The sequence below is a fragment of the Dendrobates tinctorius genome, unplaced genomic scaffold (genome assembly GCF_039654945.1).
Source record: "Dendrobates tinctorius isolate UK_male_01 unplaced genomic scaffold, ASM3965494v1 ptg000037l, whole genome shotgun sequence".
Classification (NCBI taxonomy): Eukaryota; Metazoa; Chordata; class Amphibia; order Anura; family Dendrobatidae; genus Dendrobates; species Dendrobates tinctorius.
The window spans coordinates 20,857,081-20,876,789 of NW_027361705.1; the positions used below are offsets into that span (position 1 = coordinate 20,857,081).

Sequence of the window (19,709 nt, forward strand, 5' to 3'; positions counted from 1 at the left end):
CAATGCTGTGTTAATGCTGCGTTTTTTTCCGTGGCGGAATCGCTGTAAAAAACGCAGCATGCTCATTAATTTAGCGGAATCGCGGCGATCCCGCACCCATAGGATTGCATTGTTCTGCTTACTTCCCGCATGTGGCTATGCCCACCATGCGAAAAGTAAGCAGAACGTTTGTGGATGGTACCCACGGTCCGGAGGAGAGGAGACTGTCCTCCGGGCTTCGGGTACCATATCCCTGTAAATAATAGAATTAAAATAAAAAAAATTGTTATTCTAACCTACCGGCGTCCTGCGCAGCCTTCCCGCCTCTCTCCACGCTCCCGGTCCCAGTAATCCTTTGCGAGAATGACCACAATGACGTCAAGATCTTGCAGGAGCAAGACGTCTCGCGGTCATTCTCGATGCGTGCTGGCCTGCGGGAGACCAGCGATGGAAGAAATGTCCAGAGGTTTCCAAGCGCGATCAGCGATACCGGTAGGGGGGCCAGTCGCTGATCGCTGTCACACACAGTGATCTCGCTGGTGAGATCGCTGTTGTGTCACAAAACTTGTGACTCAGCAGCGATCTCGCTAGCGAGATCGCTATGTGTGACGGGGCCTTAAGAGTAAATGTCGACTCTCCAACGAGCGTTGTCACATGACTTAGGCTAAAAGCCAAAACCAGAACCTCAATTTGCAGACACTGTTTCGGGGTATTTCACAGAGGAAGCACTGCAGCTTAAAAGTCTCCTCATCTTGGCAAGTCAGGCTTGACATGTCACTCTTCGCAAGGAGAAGAGTTACCCTTGGATGCCCATCAAACACCTCTCACACAGCACTGATGAGGGGGCTGTTCCTCGAAACACAGTGACTGCAAACTGAGATTTTGATTGGAATGGAAGGACACAAAACAAAAACTGTTCCAGAATGATTGGAGTAGCACCAATTGAAGGGCATACTGTTAAAGTAAAAAAAAAAAAAAAATCTAGTGTAAGTTTGTTTCTTACATCAGAAATATGAAAAGATGGGTCACAAGTCTTTAAAATTCTTATTTAGGGTATGGTAGTTATCCTTAAGATATAGGTGTAATTTATGTGAACGTGACTCAGATGTACAGAAAAGGCAACTAAATCCTTGTCCTCTTGTCTCTGGCTACACCATGTGACCTGCACGGTTTTCGCAGAGGGCTCCAGCTAACAATGCATCAATTATAGAAGCAAGTGCTATAATGATGGAGACTGCAGCTCCGCCACGATCCTGTGCACTAGTTCTCCAGAAAGATTTGTATGGAAACCCTGCCGCTTTTATTAAACATGACATTGAAAACCACAACTTGCATTTCTACACCAGACATGGAAAAAGTCCTCTTGTTCAGTAATAAGCCCTGAACACATTAACCACAGGCCATTAAGCATTTCCCAGCAACTTTCCATTTTGCAGGTGCTTTGACGTGCCCTCCACGGTAAAGGCTCTTTTATCCCAAGCCTTCCACATGCTCCACGCTGCTCCCAACAATCTGCACTTTCCCTTATGAAGCAGAGCTCTTCAGTGTGGGAGAACAGCTGACAGGGGAAAACCACTGAATCTCAAAAGGTCTAAACTGTCCTTCATCCGTTGTCACCCAGAAAAGCTAGGGGCAGAATTTGGATGCGCTGCCACCCATCGAAAGGATCGGAGAGAGATGAATGAGCAGTCCATTATATCATCTGGAATGCTTTCCAAAATGAGGACCGATCGGCAATCAGTGGATGGTCACAGGTCTCGCAGCTGAAGCCCACAGCCATCAATAATTACTCGGAGAAGTTGGGTGGCTGCATATCTGTGACACTATATGGTGACTGTTCCAGATAACACTGGAGAGATCATGCAGATCCCACCACTGGCACCAGTTTGTCAGGGGACGCAACTCTGCTGCCGCCAATTGTCAGGACAATTACACACAATTGACTTATGAGTGATGGACAATAAAAAGGAATTACTGTACTAGCTGCCATCACCAACCACTTATACAGTCCGACTGGACACCTGTTACAGGCAGCATATGGCTTCAGGGGTGCGGTTTACAGAGCAAGAGAACAGAACGATTACATTTTATATATTTAATCCAGAAAGGGAGGCAGTGTTTATAATATACAAAGAGGATATAAAATGGGAAAACACTACGGTATATACAAGTTACCGAAAATGGATAACAAAAGAAAAGTACTAAACCTGATGTCACAGAAATGGCTCAGTGCTTAGTGTAGGGAGGTACTCCTTAGGAAAACCAAAAGTTCCACAGCAACCGGTACCTTCCAGCACTCACAAGGCCAAAACCCAAACACTGATTATCTGGTTAGGCCCACATACCTCCCCTTGGTGAGCTCATATGGGGGATTGGTAGTGGGATCTGACAGCTCTTTGAGAAGTTTGAGATCCCCAACTATCAGGGTATCTTCATGAAATCGCGATTCATGGTCCAATGCACAATCTGGCTGAGGGTCTCCTGAACCGAACGAGACTGCTTTACATGAAGCTGTCGAGACCTGTGGCCAGTCCATGCATTGGACTGTGAAAAACAGATCTGTCGCCTTAGGGTACCGTTACACCTAGCGACTCACCAGCGATCCCGACCAGCGATATGACGCGGTTAGGATTGCTGGTGCATCGCTAGGTGGTCGCTAGTGAGCTGCCACTCAGGCAGATCTCACCAGCGACATCGCTGGGGTTGCTACTTACCTGTTAGACGCGGCGATCCTGCGTCCTCCCGCCCGGCTCCACGCGTCGCTCGTCGTCACAGCAGGAAGCCCAGCAGGAAGTGGACGACGAGGAATGGTCCAGCAGCTTCTCGCGCAATCAGCGATAACCAGCGGGGGAGCCGGTCGGAGGTAAGTATCACATGCAGCGATATCGCTAGCAATATCGCTATAACGTCACAAAATCGGTGACTTTACAGCGATATTGCTAGCGATATCGTAGTGTGTAACGGGGGCTTAAGTCACAGTCATAATCAGTAATTGGCTGCATCAGTCACGTGTTCGTCCAGATGGAGAATGAAATCTGGGAAGAGCCACTGGTAATCTCTATTCAAAAGGCTAAAAGGGATTGCCACGCCCAAAATGCTAATTAAACCATATATACTCATTTAAGTAAAGTGGCTGCCATAAAATATTCAATACTTAACTCGTGTTTTATAATAAATATATATATATATATATATATATATATATATATATATATATATATATATATATATATATATATATATATATATATACATACATATATATACACACATATACACACACACACACACACACACACGTGTGTATGTGCGTGCGCGATTGTGCGTGTGTGTGTATGTGTTCTCATCCTCCCGTCGTGGCCGCTTGCTGTGCACAGGATCACACAGTAGCTGGAGGCCTGATGCTGAAGGGGGGGAGGTGACAGCACTGACTGTGTGCCAGTGCTCATTGGGCTCCCACAGTGTCAGTGTGTGCAGAGCTGAGGATTCAATCCCAGCAGTGCTCCAATGAAAGCGCGATCATCAGGTGGAGGAATGCAATTGAAGGGCTGAGCAGTGCACGGAGCACTTGGCCAAGCTAAGGGTGCACTGAGGACCCTTTACATAAAACAAGAGACGTACTATCTATGCTACGAGTGGGATAGATCAGAGCCCCCATATGTATGGATAAATAGCTTGCATTTTGAGGGGTGACACACTCTCTTTAAATGGCAGAGGTCTCTGATCAATGCTGTAAAAAGCACGGCTGCCTGCAGGACGGTAAACATGATGCACAATACAGTTTATACACATGAAATAATTGGTTGTAATATTAAAAATCAGAGTACGTCTAGCACTAGGCACTGGACGCCATAACATAACATTGATGTTATTTAAAAAGGGACAAAACACAGAGTTAAATTATAAAAGAAAAACAAACTTGCCCACAGTGTCCGTCAGCCCGCTCGGGGACCTGCATGCTCCTAAAGCAAAATCCTGTGCTCGTGGGGGTTACCTTCCATTCCGGGCAGAAGGATGAGTGGGCGGGGCTAAGTAGGTGGGGCCTATGTCTACCGGTCCCAGCTTCAGGTTTGCTACAAGGAGGAAGCCGAAAGGGTCAATGGGCCAAGACAGATGCCAGAGAATGCTTCAGATTTCAGTGCGGAGTGCGATATCACAAGATAGGGTGAACAAAAGTATATATAGAAGGCAGAATTGCTGGGAACTTTTTTTTTGCATTTGCTACACTTTGAATTCCTTTAAATGAATTGAAGGCTTCTAAATATGTAACCCTAAGGGCGTGAGGACGACGGCATTAACAAAATGCTGGGTGTACACCAACTCTGCACACAAACGACAAACAACCCCCCCCACGGCATTCCTCACGGTTGCCAAGCCGCGCACTTACACTTAACAATGAACACTTAAGAATGGCAACGGAAAAAGAAAGCGCTTGCACCAAGCAAAGCGATAGCGCCATTCACCTGACCTCTCACCACCAAGGGCAGGAACACCGAAGAACCAGCAGAACAGGTTCACATTTCTCAAGGAGTTAAAAAACGCTCCGAGGTTACATTTTACTGCTCCAAGCAAGCAGTACCGACACACAGTGCAGTCATAAAACCGCAACACCGCGTACACAGGTTATCAGTCACACACTGGATATATGATCTCAGCCATGTATGTGACTTCAGAGAAAAACATGCTAAGAGGCACCAGAGGCCGAGACACTAGTGGACCGACAGGTCTTTCCCTATACGTGGTAGCAGGGGCCCGCCTGTCTGACTAGTCTCCGGTGCTGCTCGGTCCACGGCAGCATTTAAAACAGTGTTTTCTTTGAAACAGCCAGGGTATCAGTCTCCTACATGGCTGAGACCATACAGGCCTCACAATAGGAGGTCAGGTTCAGTGTAAAAAAAAAAAAAAAAAAAAAAAAAAAAAAAAAAAAAAAAAAAGAACATTCGCCCTTGCAGGGTACGAGCCACTTGCTGTGCACATGCTCAGTCTTTTGGGCGTTTTACCAGCTTTTTCAAACTCTAGGAGCGGTTCCCAGAAGTGACCTGACAACTCTCCCGATGCTCCATTTTATACATACAAGAAAAAAAAAAAAAAAGCCGGCGGCAAAGGTGCTGCAAGAAATGTCCAGAAAGACACGAAAAAACAAAAAACAAAAAAGAGGCTTCAGGAAAAACGTTGCCCGAGTTATCGAAGAGGGCCTTCATCCTGCAAAAAGCCGGATTACTTACCGGTAATGCTCTTTTAAATGAGTCCACGACAGCACCCACTGGAGGTATCGGATCCGCCCATTCGGAACAGGAAACCCTACAGGAAAGATAAAAGGGGCGGTCCGCCTTTCCTCCTCAGTTTTACGTTTCAGAGTACCAGAAGGACCGCCAAGGATTAGGCAATGTTCTCTTATTTTAACATCTTTCTTATCCATTATTTGGTTAATATACTTTAACTATTGATATCCTTAGGGGGGGAAGTGAGCGGGTGCTGTCGTGGACTCATTAAAAGAGCATTACCGGTAAGTAATCCGGCTTTTTACTCTTCGCCACGACAGCACCCACTGAAGAGATTCCAGAGACCATCACCTGGGTGGGACCACCGTGCCAAGGATAGTCCTGCCAAAGCTTAAGTCAGAGGTTGATGAAAGATCAAGTCTGTAGTGGTTATAGAAGGTAGAAGGGGATGACCAAACTGCCGCCTTACATATAGTTTCAATCGGAACATCTCCCTTTTCCGCCCAAGAGGTTGCCATTGCCCTGGTGGAATGCGCCCTGATGTTCCCTGGAGGATCTTCGTTTTTTGCGGAGTAGGCTAAACGAATGGCCTCTCTGATCCACCGGGAAATGGTGCTCTTCGTGACTCCATACCCCTTCTTACAGCCCTGAAATGAAACAAATAGGGCCCTACTCTGCCTCCAACTGTTGGACCTCTCAATACATTTTAGGACAGTTCTTTTGACGTCCAGAGTATGGAACTTCTGCTCTTCCGGAGTAGAGGGATTTTTATAGAAGGTTGGGAGGAGTATCTCCTGAGATCTATGGTATTTTGTTGCCACTTTTAGCAGGTAGGCAGGGTCTGGTTTTAATACTAATCTGTCTTGGTATTCTTGGAAAAAAGGTGGATCTATTGACAAGGCTTGGATATCACCCACTCTTCTAGCTGAGGTTAGTGATACTAAGAGGGCCATTTTAAGTGCTAAGTATTTGAAGGGTATTGTGTCGATCGGCTCAAAGGGGTCTACCGTTAGGGCGTCTAAGACCAGATTTAGATCCCATGTAGGGACGGAGGGTATGTGGATTGGAGCTATTCGTTCACATGCTGTAATAAAACGAGTTATCCACTTGTTGCCTGCTATATTATGGCCATATAGTGCTCCTAATGCCGATATTTGTACTCTCAGTGTATTTACTGCTAAGCCTAAGTCTTTCCCCTTCTGCAGAAATTCCAAGATTGGGATTATCGGAACTTCTGCTGTATGAGGTACTGTATGGAATTGAAGAAATTTTTTCCATATTCTAGTGTAAATTTGGGTTGTGGACTGTTTTCTACTTTGTAGTAGTGTAGTAATTAAGGACTCCGCGAATCCTCTTGTCCTCAATAACTGCCTCTCAAATTCCACGCCGTCAAGTGCAAGCTGAGCACTTGAGGGTGGAAAAAGGGGCCTTGGGAGAGTAGATTGGCAGTCGGAAGGATCCAAGGATCTGTTATTGACATAATCTGCAGCCACGAAAACCACAGTCTTTTTGGCCAGAACGGTGCTATTAAGATTATTCTTGCTTTGTCGTCTCTGATCTTCCGAATTACTTGAGGTAGGAGGATCAATGGAGGGAACGCATACGCCAGGTTGAAATTCCATGGAACTAGAAAGGCGTCCAGTATGTCTGGGTGATCTGACGGAGATAGGGAGGCAAATGTTTTTATCTGCCTGTTCTCCCTTGTGGCGAAAAGATCCACCTCGGGTTGTCCCCATGCGGCTACTATGTCCCTGAAGACCTTCCGATTGAGGCACCACTCTCCTTGTCGTAGAGTGTGACGGCTTAGGAAGTCTGCCTTTTGATTGCTCTCGCCTCTGATATGAAGGGCCGAGAGGGACAAAAAATAGTTTTCTGCTAAGTTTAAAATTCTTGCCGCTGAAGACATCAGAGTCTCTGATCAAGTTCCTCCTTGTCTGTTTATATATGCCACTGTGGTGGTATTGTCCGACAGGATCCTTACATGCTTCTGTTGGAGCTGCGGAAGGAAGTTGTATAGAGCATAGAACACTGCAGTCAGTTCTTTTAAATTAGATGAGTAATCACATTCCTCTTTACTCCACCTTCCCTGATAAAACCCATTCTCCATGTGGGCTCCCCAGCCCTGGGGACTGGCATCGGTGGTTACGATACAGGATGGAACTATAACCCATGGAACTCCTGAACATAAATGGTCATCGTCTAACCACCACTCTAGGGAAGTCAAGACTTCTTGTGACAGGGTTATTTTGCTCTGTAAATGACCACTATGTCGCTTATCCTCCTGGAGGATCTGGTGTTGTAGCGTACGGACATGGTACTGGGCCCACCGGACTGCCGGGGTGCAAGAATTTAGTGATCCTAATAGTGACATTGCTCCTCTTAAGGATACACGTGGTTTATCTATAGCTGCTTGTATTTTTTGTTTTGTGAGGATGATTTTTACCTGGGGTAGTAGACATCTCTGGGTCAAGGAATCTAGTTGAAATCCTAGAAATGTCTGGAGAGATTGCGGATCGAGTCTGGACTTTTGGATATTGATGATCCAGCCAAGGCTCTGAAAAGAGGAGATTGCGTCAGTCACGCGTTCAGTACATTGTTTGACTGAATTCCCAATTACTAGGAAGTCGTCTAGATATGGCACAATTAGTGTGTCCTTTTGGCGAAGGTAGGCCATCACTTCTGCCATCACCTTGGTAAATATTCTTGGTGCCGTGGAAAGCCCGAAGGGCATTGCCGCGTATTGGAAATGATGAATCCTTCCCTCGACTTCCACTGCGACTCTTAGGTATTTCTGGAATCTGTTGTGTATAGGGAGATGATAATAAGCATCTTTTAAATCAATCCCTGCCATTACGCAATTTGGGAAAAGAAGCTTTATAGTGGATCTAATTGATTCCATTTTGAACTTATAATTTTTTTATAAATGAATTTAGCTTCTTTAAATTAATAATGGTTCTAAATGTACCGTCTGGTTTAGACACCAAAAACAGGGGAGAGTAAAAGCCTCTACCCTGTTGTTCCTCAGGGACGTCAACTAAAACTTTTTTAGCTATCAGGACTCGAATCTAGTCTTCGAGAGCCTTTTGCTGAAGTGAGGAATTAAGGCGAGTTATAACAAAGAACTCATAGGGGATCCGAAGGAATTCAATCTTTATTCCTTCCTTGATTATGTTCAAAATCCATGGGTTTAACGTAATTTGTTCCCACTTGGTAAAAAAATTTTTTAATCTACTCCCAACTGGTGGGTCTAAACTTTTAATTTTTATCTCTCCTATATGTTGGCCCTCTGAAGATGGTACCCTTCTGCTTTTCGTCTTTCGTGGCCCATCTATTCGTTCTGTCCGATTGTCTTCTTCTCCCGAATGGCCGTCTCTTAAAGGTTTTCCTATAAAACGGAATGGGAGAATCACTGAAGGCCTTTTTCCTTTCTTTTGCCTTGGCGAGAATTTCGTCTAAGGCTTTTCCGAAGAGGAACTCACCCTCGCATGGGGTTGCACTAATTTTGGATTTTGACTGTGCATCCCCTTTCCAGCTCTTTATCCACAGCGCGCGTCTGGCGTTATTCACCAGGGCTGCCGACCTTGCTGCCAGTCTTAGGGTGTCCGCTGAAGCGTCTGCCATAAAGGCAGCTGCCCCTCTTATCAACGGGATGGCTGCACGCAGTTTCTCCCTTGACACTCTTTGCTCAATCTGCTGGTCTAATTGATCTAGCCATACCAGCATTGACCTAGCAGTACATGTGCTGGCTATTGCGGGTTTGAATACCCCGGTGGTGGATTCCCAGGACCTTTTGAGCGAAGATTCAGCCTTTCGGTCCATTGGGTCTGCTAACAATCCTGCATCCTCGACCGGGATCGAGGTTTGTTTGGAAGTGGAGGATATGACAGCGTCCACCTTTGGTATTTTAGTCCATTTTAATAGATCTTCATCAGTGAACGGGTACTTCCGTTTTGAAGCGGATGGGAGAAAACCCCTCTGGTCATGTTTTTCCCACTCCCTTTTGATGAGATCTTTAATTGCCGGTATCACCGGAAATGATCTCCTCTTTTTCTCTGCCAATCCCGCAAACATAATGTCCTGCGCGGTCTGGGCTCCCCTTTCCTCTTCACACCCCATAGTATTTCTAACCGCTTTTACCAGGTTATCTACGCTGTCCAGTGGAAAACATGCGCGTCCTTCCACCTCCGAGGATGATGATGAGGACGTGGATGCGGAGCCTGAGTTTAACTCCTGTTCTTCCTCTGATTCTGAACTAACAATGACCTGTTTTCTATGACTGGACTCTGCGGGAGTGCTGGCGCGGTTGATGGCTTGTATTTCCTCCCTAATTATGGCTCGGATATCCTTAGAAGATATCGTCGACCCCTGCCTGGTCTCTTTAATGCATTGTTTGCAGAGTTTTTTGGGGTAGGAGTCAGGGAGAGGCTCTGAACATAATGCGCACTCTTTATGTTTTGTTTTTCCTTTTTTCTTTGACTGAAGTGGGAGGTCAAAGGTAAAGAGAGGGGGGAGGGGGGGGGGGAGAAGAGGTTAGCTTAATAGGTAGAGCATATACTTTGCACACTCACCCAGTGAAGCTTAATACCGGTTCGGATGGCGGAGACGGTTTGGATCGGGTTTCTGCTGCCTCGCTCCTGCGGGCAGTCTCTGTCCTGGCGCTGCGGTCCCTGGTGGAGTTGCCCCCAGCTGAATCCCCTGCTGGGGTCTGCGACTCTGTGGGGGACGACATGGTTCCAACGTTGCAGCGCTGTTTTATCTATACACTTATCGTACCCCAGGAAGTCGCCCTGTCACAGGGCGCATGCGCCGCGTCATCGCCATCTTACCCCGGAAGTTCAACCATTACTTCCGGGGTATAGGAGCGTCGGGCGCCGGCCCGCTCCCGCGCCACCGCTACTGACACGCACGGCTCGCGCGCTCATGGCCTCACCATCCACGCTATACCCCCACCGATGTGGGGGGGGGGGGATCCCCCGGATGCCAGACCGGCCCGCTCCCTGGTAAGACCGGGCGGCCCTCCCCGGACCCGGCCATTACCACTATGCCACCAGACGAGGGGGGAGCCGTCAAACGGAGTCTCCCCCGACGCTGCTTCCGGACCGCAGCCCCTGCCGTTCCCGAAGAGACCGCACAGGCGGATGCATGGCCCAGGTAAGATCCTGCAGGATCCTGCTCCATTTGGAACAGGAAACCAAAACTGAGGAGGAAAGGCGGACCGCCCCTTTTATCTTTCCTGTAGGGTTTCCTGTTCCAAATGGGCGGATCCGATACCTCCAGTGGGTGCTGTCGTGGCGAAGAGTAAAAATCTGGGTACGCCGGCATGTGCAGAAGTCATGTGCCAGTCCCACTATAGGGACTTTATAGCTGGCAGGAGTGCGCCCAGGACAGCGGAGAACTACAGGGAAATGAAGGGCTGACATCACTATTCTACACCACCCTATTACTACACCATGGAATAAGTCACCGGAACATAACCGTATTACGTGCATGTGAAATACAACTCATTTCAGTTAACTATTAAAGGGAAAAAAAAACGGAAAAAATCCCATAAAGGCCGAGACTTAACCTGTAGGAAACCTCATTTCAGCCTAATGACTTGAGCAGATAAATCTATGAACACTTATGGTCCACATTCCTGCTGGCCTCCCATCCAGACCAAACTCGTGCCACCAGACTGGTTACTTATTAGAGGACACCAATTACTTGCTCAACGAGCCAGATCCCCTTTATGACTTGGTGCGCAGTTAGTTATACAGGAGGCTGCTGTGGGGTCCATCTTTATACCAGCAAGAATGGTGCACAGGATGTGCCAGAAAGATTGGCGCCATCCAGAGGTGCAAAACCTGCAGGCCGGGGGTCACATGTGGCCCGTGATGCCATTCTGTGCGCCCCCCCAAACAGGAAAATGCTAGTCTCACAGGTCCACTGTATGTGTAGACGGCTCTGGATGCCTCCTACATCAGGAGAATGGGGTCTCTTAACCCATATGGTACCGTGAGCTTGCGAGGAAGACGCGGCCTCCATGTCTGACTCCACTGTAGTCTATGGGAATTATGAAAAATTAGCCAGTAAGCAAAAAACCAAGACCCATTATTGCCAGGTGCATACAGCACCTCTTCCTCTTTGGGGCCTATTCACCCTTTTATGAGGATTTATAAGAGGTTTGTACTGAAAATCCACATAAAAATGCTTCAAATACTCAGAAAAAGTTTCCTATTAATTTTACTGTGAAATCTTCAAATATTAAAAAAACACAGCCTTGTGTGCACTGTAGGGGCTTTTGTCATTAAAACCAGTCAGATCCTTATTCAAAGTGTGATGTGGATTTAGGAGCAGAATCTATGTCTACATCAGTCCGAAAACTCAGTGTGAACATGCGGGTGAGTGCGGATTTCTGGAGGCAAGATTCCTGCAAGAAGAATCTGCACCCATCAGACATTGATGGTATATATTTCCGATATTCCCAAGTGTCACAGAAGGTATGTATGATCACTTTAATCTTTAGTGTGGCCCCCGGATTGGTTCAGAAGGTGGTGCCCCCTGGTCCAATCTATCGGTGGATTGGGAATCCACAGACTCCTGTTTTGCAGAAGATTGGGGGTGAGATCTGCTTTAGGAGTACCCAGGTCATTGTTGGCTTCCATTTTTGCTTTTCAATCTTTACCATCTCTTACACCGGTCTGGAAGAACGTTTTTCCTATTACCGTATACAAGATTTAAAAAATGTTGCCATCTTGTAAAATGTGTCGGGGCATTCAGTCCCCAGTGATCTTTCGCTGTGGCATACTTTCTGGGCTGCACATATCACAAATACCAGAGTAGTGCCAGGACTGAGGCCATCAAGATTCCTGCCAAAGGGCACGGCATTTAGACGTGATCGTGACTCATGGATGCAGACATGGCCGTTTATTAAGCTTTGGGCAATAGCAGCTCACTGGCCAGTGCCATTTCCATCCAAGTATCTAAAAATACCAGGACTGAATAGTCACTTACTTAGGAAACAAATCCCTACAGAAATCTGTGCACCCCAAACCATTTTTACACATCATTCAGTCGTCCCTCAAACGGTGATGGTCGAAGGAAGATTTAACCGGCGCTAGAGCAGACCTGGGCAAACTGCCGCCCGCGGCCCATAACCGGCCCTATGGCTGCCCCAGTCTGGTTCGCGGGCTGAAACGGAAACAGCGGTCCCCGTGCCACACCATGGCCTCCACCGCCTGCTATCTGAATTCTCAAGGAGCAAACAACGATTAATACATGAAGGAGCGCAGGCTTACACCACCAATTTACACATTAGACAGCAGATGAGACTACGTCATTCAATTAGTAGACAGGAACAGAGCGCCGGGAAAAGGGAGCGAGAAGAGGGCCTCCCAGCGTATGCATGGAGGCAGCGGGGGAGGGCCTCCCAGCGTATGCATGGAGGCAGCGGGGGAGGGCCTCCCAGCGTATGCATGGAGGCAGCGGGGGAGGGCCTCCCAGCTTATGCATGGAGGCAGCGGGGGAGGGCCTCCCAGCTTATGCATGGAGGCAGCGGGGGAGGGCCTCCCAGCTTATGCATGGAGGCAGCGGGGGAGGGCCTCCCAGCTTATGCATGGAGGCAGCGGGGGAGGGCCTCCCAGCTTATGCATGGAGGCAGCGGGGGAGGGCCTCCCAGCTTATGCATGGAGGCAGCGGGGGAGGGCCTCCCAGCTTATGCATGGAGGCAGCGGGGGAGGGCCTCCCAGCTTATGCATGGAGGCAGCGGGGGAGGGCCTCCCAGCTTATGCATGGAGGCAGCGGGGGAGGGCCTCCCAGCTTATGCATGGAGGCAGCGGGGGAGGGCCTCCCAGCTTATGCATGGAGGCAGCGGGGGAGGGCCTCCCAGCTTATGCATGGAGGCAGCGGGGGAGGGCCTCCCAGCTTATGCATGGAGGCAGCGGGGGAGGGCCTCCCAGCTTATGCATGGAGGCAGCGGGGGAGGGCCTCCCAGCTTATGCATGGAGGCAGCGGGGGAGGGCCTCCCAGCTTATGCATGGAGGCAGCGGGGGAGGGCCTCCCAGCTTATGCATGGAGGCAGCGGGGGAGGGCCTCCCAGCTTATGCATGGAGGCAGCGGGGGAGGGCCTCCCAGCGTATGCATGGAGGCAGCGGGGGAGGGGGGAGGGCTCCTGGTGTACATACGGAGGCCGTGGGGGGCTCCCAGCGTATGTATGGAGGCCGCGGGGGGGGGGGGGGGGGAGGGCTCCCAGTGTACATACGGAGGCCGCGGGGGGGAGGCTCCAAGCGTATGCACGGAGGCCGCGGGGGGAGGCTCCAAGTGCATGCACGGAGGCCGCAGGGGGGGGGGGGGGGGAGGCTCCAAGCGTATGCACGGAGGCCGGGGGGGGAGGCTCCAAGCGTATGCACGGAGGCCGCGGGGGGAGGCTCCAAGCGTATGCACGGAACGGAGGCCGCAGGGGGGGGGAGGCTCCAAGCCTATGCACGGAGGCCGCAGGGGGGGGGGGGGAAGACTCCAAGCCTATGCACGGAGGCCGCAGGGGGGAGGCTCCAAGCGTATGCACGGAACGGAGGCCGCAGGGGGGGGGAGGCTCCAAGCCTATGCACGGAGGCCGCAGGGGGGGGGGGGGAGACTCCAAGCCTATGCACGGAGGCCGCAGGGGGGGGGAGACTCCAAGCCTATGCACGGAGGCCGCAGGGGGGAGGCTCCAAGCGTATGCACGGAGGCCGCGGGGGGGGGGGGGGGGGGGGGGAAGAGGGCTCCCAGTGTACATACGGAGGCCGCGGGGGGGGGGCTCCCAGCGCATGCACGGAGGCCGCGGGGGAGGCTCCCAGCGCATGCACGGAGGCCGCGGGGGAGGCTCCCAGCGCATGCACAGAGGCCGCGGGGGAGGCTCCCAGCGCATGCACAGAGGCCACGGGGGGGGGGGGCTCCCAGCGCATGCACGGAGGCCGCGGGGGGAGGCTCCAAGCGTATGCACGGAGGCCGCGGGGGAGGCTCCCAGCGCATGCACAGAGGCCACGGGGGGGGGCTCCCAGCGCATGCACGGAGGCCGCGGGGGGAGGCTCCAAGCGTATGCACGGAGGCCGCGGGGGGGGAGGCTCCAAGCGTATGCACGGAGGCCGCGGGGGGGGAGGCTCCAAGCGTATGCACGGAGGCCGCGGGGGGAGGCTCCAAGCGTATGCACGGAGGCCGCGGGGGGAGGCTCCCAGCGCATGCACGGAGGCCGCGGGGGGAGGCTCCAAGCGTATGCACGGAGGCCGCGGGGGGGGAGGCTCCAAGCGTATGCACGGAGGCCGCGGGGGGGGAGGCTCCAAGCGTATGCACGGAGGCCGCGGGGGGAGGCTCCAAGCGTATGCACGGAGGCCGCGGGGGGAGGCTCCAAGCGTATGCACGGAGGCCGCGGAGGGAGGGGAGCTTCCAGTGTATGCACGGAGGCCGCGGAGGAGGGGGAGCTTCCAGTGTATGCACGGAGGCCGCGGGGGGAGGCTCCAAGCGTATGCACGGAGGCCGCGGGGGGAGGCTCCAAGCGTATGCACGGAGGCCGCGGGGGGAGGCTCCAAGCGTATGCACGGAGGCCGCGGGGGGAGGCTCCAAGCGTATGCACGGAGGCCGCGGGGGGAGGCTCCAAGCGTATGCACGGAGGCCGCGGGGGGAGGCTCCAAGCGTATGCACGGAGGCCGCGGGGGGAGGCTCCAAGCGTATGCACGGAGGCCGCGGGGGGAGGCTCCAAGCGTATGCACGGAGGCCGCGGGGGGAGGCTCCAAGCGTATGCACGGAGGCCGCGGGGGGAGGCTCCAAGCGTATGCACGGAGGCCGCGGGGGGAGGCTCCAAGCGTATGCACGGAGGCCGCGGGGGGAGGCTCCAAGCGTATGCACGGAGGCCGCGGGGGGAGGCTCCAAGCGTATGCACGGAGGCCGCGGGGGGAGGCTCCAAGCGTATGCACGGAGGCCGCGGGGGGAGGCTCCAAGCGTATGCACGGAGGCCGCGGGGGGAGGCTCCAAGCGTATGCACGGAGGCCGCGGGGGGAGGCTCCAAGCGTATGCACGGAGGCCGCGGGGGGAGGCTCCAAGCGTATGCACGGAGGCCGCGGGGGGAGGCTCCAAGCGTATGCACGGAGGCCGCGGGGGGAGGCTCCAAGCGTATGCACGGAGGCCGCGGAGGAGGGGGAGCTTCCAGTGTATGCACGGATGCCGCGGGGCTCTTAGTGTACATACGAAGGCCATGGGAGAGGGGCTCCCAGTGTACATACGAATGCCGTGGGGGGAGGGGCTCCCAGTGTACTTACGGATGCCATGGGGGGAGGGGCTCCCAGCATATGTATGGAGGTTGCGGGAGGGGGGGGAATTTAGGCTCCCAGCATATGCATAGAGGCCGCGGGGTGAGGCTCCCAGCGTATGCATGGAGACCATGGGGGGGCCTCACAGTATATGGAGGCTGTGGGGACTATCTAAGGAATGCAAAGTTTGGGGGGGGGGGTGTAAATTAAAGAATAGAACTGAAAAGCGGTAAAATAAAAAACAAAACTGAGTAACGTCCCAAACCAACACACCTACCGTAAAAGGCTTGATCTACGACACTAGGCCTACAGACAATGAGGTCAAGCAGTCTTACAGACTTTTTTGCTCAATGTTCAAAAAAAAAAAAAAAAAAAAAAAAAAAACCCAAACAAACCACTCCTTTCAAAATAATTGATTACATTACAAAGACTGGATTATAGAGATCTGCAAGGAGAATGGTGGAAAGATCACGTGGTGACCAGCACCCTACGGCTGCACACAATTACTACTTTGTGTGCCCAGAACATGAAGTCTCCAGAGATGTTCCACAACCAACACAGCGCTGTACTTAGAAGTCACAAATCCGTTCATATTAGCCACGCGAAGCATAAGACTGCAAGAATGAGCAAGTGCAAAAAAACGCAGCAAAAAAAAACCAAAAAAAAAAAAAAACGCAGGCATCAGGTTTTGCTGCGTTTTTAATAAAAACCCTTAAGGAAGTTGCATTATGCTTTTTTGGGGGACCTCTAAGCTTTATCAGCATGCACAAGACACCAAATGGCTTTTTGTAAGCTGCTTCTTTACTGCTAAGGCTGTGTGCACACGCTGCGGATTTTGCTGCGGTTCCGCAGCGGTTTTGGCTGCTGCGGACCCGCAGCAGTTTTTGCTGCGGTGTACAGTACCATTATTCCCTATGGGAATCAAAAACCGCAATGCAGACGGTGCGGAATTTTCCGCGCGGATTATCTGCGGTTTTCAATCCGCAGAAAGAATTGACATGTCAATTCTTTCTGCGGATTCTCCTGCGGTTTGCCATCTCCTCCATTGAGGAGATGAAAAACCGCAGGGCAAAACCGCAGAGCAATCCGCAGGTAAAACCGCAGGTATTTTGACCTGCGGTTTCACCTGCGGATTTTACAAAATCCGCGCGGATGAATCCGCACCTTTTCCGCAGCGTGTGCACACAGCCTAAGACAGCAGGTTTTGCCAGCAGACAAAACGCAACGTGTGAACACAGCCTTACTATTTATTGAGCTACGCGTTTGGTTTTTGCTCCAGTGGAACTAAATGTCAGAACTGATCCCACATGTTGCTACGGGATTGTTCCGGGACATCGGTTGTGGCACCGGACGGGTGCTAGAGCTGGATCAGAAAATGCTGCATGCAAGGTTTTCTGACTCGGATGTGGTCACCGGACGGAGCACAAGTTTTGCATCAGCTATGTCTGGCCCAGGCATTAAACTGATCATGAGAAACCCGGCCTAATAGCAGGTCAACGCTCATCTGCGAGAACCTCATCCAAATTGCTGGTAACGTAACGCACATTGGAACGATCTGCTGCTCATCAGTCCTGTGTGGAAGCAGCCTTAATGGGGTAGTCCACTACTAGGACAACCCCTTCTTGATCAAAATGTCTGGCCCCCGTAAAATAAAGCTTATACTGCCCTCCCGTGCTGACGCAGTTCTTATGGTGTCGGCAGTCACTCTCGTGCGGAGTTGACACATGCGACCCCGGCGCCCAATCAGCGCTGGCATCCCTGTCTCCGCCTTTGGACAAACCAATCATAAAGAGGAAGTCCAGGCTGCAGCTGACCTCCGACTTCCTCTTCATTTTCAGTTTGTCCGAAGGCGGAGACAGTGACGCCAGCGCTGATTGGGCACCGGGGTTCCATGTCACCACACCGCACGAGAGCGACTGCCGACACCGTGGGACCATCGTTGGCACAGGAGGAGAATACAGGTTTTATTATTTTATAGGGGCCAAGCGAGGGGTGTGAAAAGAAGACATCCAAGCACTGGACAACATATTTAAGCAAAGTCCCCACAAGGAGTATTTGGTGAGCTTTTGATGTTGTAGATTTTTTTAATTTTTTTTTTTTTTTTTTTTACACCTATTAGGCAAATCAGGTAACTTGCTTTTTCATTATGTTTTTATAGCTTTTTTTCAGCTGTGGCTTTTGTCTCTTGATGTGTCAGGTTTTAAAATAAAGTTTGTTCTTTTTACTCTAAGTATTTGGCTTTGATATACTGTAACTTTATAGACACTAATGTGAGCATTTTATGAGTTTTTACTGCACTAAAAAGGAATGTGCTCTTTTACCTGTAGATCGCCCTCATCCCATTCAGGCCAATGGGGAAAATCTGTGAATACAATGCATATTTACTGCAAGAGAAGCGGGCATGTCACTTTACACTGCGCTACAGCAAAATAGTGGGCATGGGATTCCTAGACGTCGCCTCTCACTTCGCTGAACTGTAATACGCTGTGGGTTTTTTTGCACAGTGATAATACACAGCATCAAATTCTCATCACCCCTGCCCCATTTATCTGAAAAGACCTTGCAGAAATGTTATGCTTTTGCCACCATGGTGTCCTTATTCAGATTAGAGAACTTTTCGGCAAAGTAACGCGCACGCTGAACATTTTTCCCTCAAGTGGAAGGAGTTTTCAGAACTTAATGGGGGCATTTAATCAAGACAAAGGATTCTGTGAGCGGTCCTGAGCAGGGGGCGTGTTGGAGCGAAAGCACCCGGTTCATTAGAGGAGCGCCCCTCTTAGCAATCCAGGCGGGGCACATAATGCTGGAGAAAGATTTGCTGCGCCTCTCATCATGAATTGGACAAGTGGGGGTCCCCACGCCCAGTCACACATCCTCATCCAGCCCAAGCTTCACCCACTTTGACGGAGCTGGAGCAAGAATTGTATGAAGACGCCAGGAGTCCAAGATTTTTTTTTTTTTTTCCCGACAGAAACCTTGCAAAATATCTTTGATTTGCCCCCAATGTAGAACACAATGAAATGGATGGATGGACGGACACATGATGTACGGATGGATACATGGATGGACTGACAAATGGATGGACGGACGGATGGATGGATAAACGCAATGGACGGATGGATGGATAAACGCAATGGACGGATGGATGGATAAACGCAATGGACGGATGGATGGATAAACGCAATGGACGGATGGATGGATAAACGCAATGGACGGATGGATGGATAAACGCAATGGACGGATGGATGGATATATAAACGCAATGGACGGATGGATGGATATATAAACGCAATGGACGGATGGATGGATATATAAACGCAATGGACGGATGGATGGATATATAAACGCAATGGACGGATGGATGGATATATAAACGCAATGGACGGATGGATGGATATATAAACGCAATGGACGGATGGATGGATATATAAACGCAATGGACGGATGGATGGATATATAAACGCAATGGACGGATGGATGGATATATAAACGCAATGGACGGATGGATGGATATATAAACGCAATGGACGGATGGATGGATATATAAACGCAATGGACGGATGGATGGATATATAAACGCAATGGACGGATGGATGGATATATAAACGCAATGGACGGATGGATGGATATATAAACGCAATGGACGGATGGATGGATATATAAACGCAATGGACGGATGGATGGATATATAAACGCAATGGACGGATGGATGGATATATAAACGCAATGGACGGATGGATGGATATATAAACGCAATGGACGGATGGATGGATATATAAACACAATGGACGGATGGATGGATATATAAACACAATGGACGGATGGATGGATATATAAACACAATGGACGGATGGATGGATATATAAACACAATGGACGGATGGATGGATATATAAACACAATGGACGGATGGATGGATATATAAACACAATGGACGAATGGATGGATGGATATATAAACACAATGGACGAATGGATGGATGGATATATAAACACAATGGACGAACGGATGGATGGATATATAAACACAATGGACGAATGGATGGATGGATATATAAACACAATGGACGAATGGATGGATGGATATATAAACACAATGGACGGATGGATGGATAAACGGATAAACACAATGGACGGATGGATAGATGCTTTTGTGCTGGGATGTCCAGGATAGAGTGGATGATTTGTATGACACGTTCCCTGCTAACTGTCTCCCCCACAAAAATAAAACCAAACTACAGACAGGGAGCT

General features: G+C 50.3%; 2 protein-coding genes across 2 annotated transcripts in view; both read right to left on the bottom strand.

The window, feature by feature from the left end:
* Positions 1-19,709, bottom strand: part of PTDSS2 (phosphatidylserine synthase 2) — a 96,073-nt gene that overhangs the window by 61,713 nt on the left and 14,651 nt on the right. The window lies entirely within an intron of this gene.
* LOC141088034 (lamina-associated polypeptide 2, isoforms alpha/zeta-like) lies at positions 7,649-13,289 on the bottom strand. Its single transcript, XM_073573889.1, has 2 exons — positions 8,681-13,289; positions 7,649-8,586 (listed from the first exon to the last, which is right to left on the bottom strand). Exons 1-2 carry the CDS (start codon positions 9,315-9,317, stop codon positions 8,267-8,269), a joined length of 957 nt encoding a protein of 318 aa, XP_073429990.1. The 5' UTR covers positions 9,318-13,289; the 3' UTR covers positions 7,649-8,266.